Source organism: Cavia porcellus, unplaced genomic scaffold (assembly GCF_034190915.1).
Source record: "Cavia porcellus strain 051 isolate PalLab524CR breed Dunkin Hartley unplaced genomic scaffold, mCavPor4.1 scaffold_17, whole genome shotgun sequence".
In the NCBI taxonomy this organism is placed as follows: domain Eukaryota; kingdom Metazoa; phylum Chordata; class Mammalia; order Rodentia; family Caviidae; genus Cavia; species Cavia porcellus.
This window is the reverse complement of record NW_026947500.1, coordinates 23053281-23057163: the sequence shown is the minus strand read 5'-3', so window position 1 is coordinate 23057163 and position 3883 is coordinate 23053281. Positions and strand designations below refer to the sequence as shown.

The 3883-nt window shown below is 50.2% G+C and overlaps 1 protein-coding gene across 1 annotated transcript; it reads right to left on the bottom strand.

The window, feature by feature from the left end:
- Positions 1–744: 744 nt before the first annotated feature.
- On the bottom strand, positions 745–3417 carry LOC100713361 (cytochrome c oxidase subunit 8A, mitochondrial). The gene is made up of 2 exons (XM_003468116.5): positions 3210–3417; positions 745–1067 (listed from the first exon to the last, which is right to left on the bottom strand). Exons 1-2 carry the CDS (start codon positions 3321–3323, stop codon positions 972–974), a joined length of 210 nt encoding a protein of 69 aa, XP_003468164.1. The 5' UTR covers positions 3324–3417; the 3' UTR covers positions 745–971.
- Between the last annotated feature and the right edge of the window lie 466 nt (positions 3418–3883).

Below are 3883 nucleotides of genomic sequence, written 5' to 3'. Positions count from 1 at the left end.
CCTGGCCCGAAAAAAATTTTAAAAAGGAAAAAAAAAAAAAAAAGGCAAGATATTATGTACAAAGAACCCCACTTCCTAACCAGAAGTTGGTACCTCTAACAGACCACCAGAAAGAAATAATACTGGCCTGGCCCCACAAAGGGCTCCTAGCTGCAGAACTGGGCCCAAGGCAGAAGAGACACAAACATATGGCACTGAACTTGGCATAGCCACGGGAGCTGGAGGATATATTCAGGAAGGGCTGCCCAAAGCCGAGGTGGTGGTGGTGCAATCCTGTAATCTCAACATTTGGGAAGCCGAGACAGGAGGATCACTGATGAGTTTGAGGCTAACCTGGGCTACACAGTCAGTTCAAGGCCAGCCTGAACTGCATAGCGAGACCCTGTCTCTAAATAAAAAAAGAAAAAAGAAGAAATGCTGCCCAATGTCAACATGGTTTATTTTTTCAAGAGCTCTACCCCTTTTTACTTCTTGAGACAGTCTTGTTAAGCTGCCCAGCCTGGGCTCAAACTTTCAATCTTCCTGCCTCAGCCTTCCAAGTAGCAGGGATTACAGGTGTGCACTACCATATGGCTCCAAAACCACTTAAATGCAGGAAGCATGCAAGGAGTTAGGCTGAGGTACACATGACCTACACAGGTGCCAGGACCTTCAGTCAGCCAGGCCTAACTCTACCCACCAAAAAACCCAGAACCACCCTAAGGCCCGTGTGGAGACAAGAGACCAGGCAGGAGGCACCATGAGTTCCCGGAACCAAGTTTAAATAGACTTTATTGTTACAGTGGGGGGGGCCCACCAACCAGGGCTGATGTGTGTGGTCCCAGATGTCACCTGAAGATATTAAAGGTCATGATCTGCAGAAGAGGTGACTGGAATTAAATGACATGATCCAAGGAAGGCCGGCCTGGAATGCAGGAGACATGATCTGGATGGGCTGGCAGGGTGGTCAGGTTACAGGGAAGGCAGCCCCTTCACTCCCGCTTCTTGTAGTTCTCCAGGTGTGACAGGATCCAGCCCGATGGCAGAAGGAAACACAGGAAGCAGGAGGTAAGCCCAATGACGACATCCTACACAGAGCACAAGAAGGATCCCAGTGTAAGCAACCCCCAGACATTCCAAAGTCTGTGTACTCCCCTGGGGGTGTCATGATGCAACATCCCCACATTAAAGGAAACCCATGTGGTAGAGTAGGTGTCTAGCGTAAGCTCTGGGTTCTATCTCCAGCATCAAAACCGTAAAACCCACACTCTAAGAAAGGGACATCAGCCAGGTGTGGTGATGTACACTTGTAATCCCAGCACTCAGGAGGCTGAGGCAGGAGGATCACCTCATTCGAGGACAGTCTGGTTTACAAAGTAAATTCAAGATCAGCCTGAACTGCATAGTGAAACCACCCTGTCTCAAAAAATAAAAATAAAAAATAAAAAAAATTAAAACTCCCTTGCAGAAGATGGTGGCACATATCTCTAATTTTAACAACTTTCAAGGCTGAGGCAGGAAGACAGCAAGGCCTGTCAGGGAATTTAGCACAACTCTGTCAAAAATAAAAAATAAAGGGACCTGGGCATAGTGGCAGACACCTGTTATCCCAGTTCTTGGGAGACTGAGGGAGGACTGTGTTAAAAGGCTAGCATGGGCTACTTAATGAGTTCAAGGCCAGCCTGAACTATATAATGAGATACTGTCTCCAAAACAAAACAATTTAAAACAAAACAAAAAATCACACTAAAACCAGAACCAACAAAAAAATAAAGGGTTGGAGATGCAGCTCAGAACAAGCATTTTGGGTTCAATCCCCAGTACTGTTACAAACAATCTTTCTAAATGTAATTTAAAAAAAAAACAAAGACCATGTGCAGTGGCACATGCCTATACTTCAGCACTTCAGGAGACTGAGCAGATGTTAAATTCAAGCCTCACCCATGCACCTTACCAACACCTGCCAGAAAATAAAAAATAAGAAGGGTTGGGGATATAACTCATAGAAAGGTCCAACCCCCAGGACCAGTAATAACAATTTTAAAAAAGGTCTATGGCTGTAATTCAATGGTCTACATGTAGGAGGCCCTAGGTTCAATCCTAAGCATCACAAAAACAAAAACAAAAACAAAAAAATCCTACTTTTCCCCACTCCAGCACTAAAACCAACCATTGGAACCAGGGCTGACTTCTCACAGCCAATCCAAGGCTGCTCCAGAGTACCAGTTAAGATCACAGAGCAAGCTGATGGAGAAGCTGTGCCTGCAGAGTCTTTCCTTGCCCCTTATGTGTGCCCCTAAATCTCACTCCCCTGACCCCTGACCATGGAAAGGAGATAACCATCCGTCTCTTTGTCTCCGCGGGGTCACGCAGAGGCCTGAATAGGCCAGCACTGCAGTTCTAGCGGGGCACTAGTCAAAGCAGGTGAAAATGCTAGTAGTTATCACTGTTTTGTTTTACAGCGTGAAGAATCAAACCTAGAGTGTCACGTGAACAAAGCAGGTACTCTACCACTGCACTACAGCCCGAGCTCCTTTTCTGCTTTGATTTTGTTTCTGCATTACTGCAGACTGAATCTGGGGCCTCCCACTGGTGCTAAGCAAAGGCCTTACCACTAAGCTACACCCCCTACCTCTTCTTCATTTGGAGGTACTGGGGACTGAACCCCAGAGCTCCCACACTTGAGCTCCATCCTCAGTCCAGTTTAGTTTTGAGACAAAACCCTCGCTAAGTTGTGCAGTCTGCTCTCTCAAACTTCAGTTCTCCAGCCTCAGTAACCAGGATTACCTCCCTCACAGCGGGGCCAGGGGGCAGACGGCGCGCCGGAGGTGTCACCGTGTCCTCAGTCACGGCGCGCTCTGGCTCGGCTCCTGGACTCTGAAGATTTGCATTCAGGGTCATGCACTGCCACTGAGGCAGATCTATAAAAACTCCAAATAGGTGGAGAGCTGTCACTAAAAGCCAAGCGCTCCTCCATCTGTGGGATTCACAAGACCCTGTCGGGTCTTCTTGCCCTCTCCCTGCTAAAGATAATAAGCAGCGCTCTCGCCGCCCGCCGCACCCCGGGGAAGGGTGAGCCGCTAGGCAGGGAACCCGGGGCTGCTTGGCGAGGAAGCATGCCGCCCGCATCCTGGGGCTTTGGGGACGCACGTAACGCTTTCCCTTGCCCGCACAGTCCGGGCAGTCCCAAGGAATAGCCTCTGTGGAGTCCTCCTCGGCCCGGTCCTCACCATGGTTCCGAGCTGCTCCCGCGGTGGCTTGGAATGCACCTGGGCACGCGGCACGACGAGCCTCCGGGCCGGGCCCGTCAGACCCTTCAGCAGCAGCGGCGTCAAACACGACATGACAGCACAGACCAGACCACCAACCGCGGCCAGCCGTAGCCCAAGGTCAACACACCAAGATGGCGGCGCAGGCCGGAAGTTCCGGTGCGGGGCGGGACCGGAAGCCTAGTCCGGAAGTCTCTCGGAAATGAAGTAAGGACCCGTCTCTGGCCCGCCCTCCGCTAGTTTTGGCGCGTTTTTCAAGACAGCCAATCGAAGTGCTCCTGCCTGAGTGTGGGGGCATTGAGGGGCGTTCTTTTGGTTACATCTCGCCTTCGAGACGAATCTGTTCTCTGCTCCCTCCATTCATACTCTTCACCCTCTCCTCTGAGTTCTTTCCACCGGGCATTGTGTCGTTCCGGACCTGAACTCTTGGCTCTAACTTCATAACTGAGCTCCCTTCACCTGTTACACGCTTTCCAATTCGAGTCTCCATGCAGGGGAGCCACCTTCTGTTTCTCCTTCCTCCTTTTATCTTTTTGGGGTTTATTGAGACAGGGTCTTACTGTGCAGCCCAGGCTGCCCTGGAACTCAGCGATCCTGCATCAGCCTCTTGAGTGTTGGGATTACAGGCCTTGTGG

Excerpts from the sequence above, each read along its gene's own strand:
- LOC100713361 (XM_003468116.5), bottom strand. The coding sequence starts at position 3,323 with ATGTCGTGTTTGACGCCGCTGCTGCTGAAGGGTCTGACGGGCCCGGCC. Across the intron at positions 1,068-3,209 it reads GGGAGCAGCTCGGAACCATG|GATGTCGTCATTGGGCTTAC; the intron begins GTGAGGACCGGG and ends TGCTCTGTGTAG.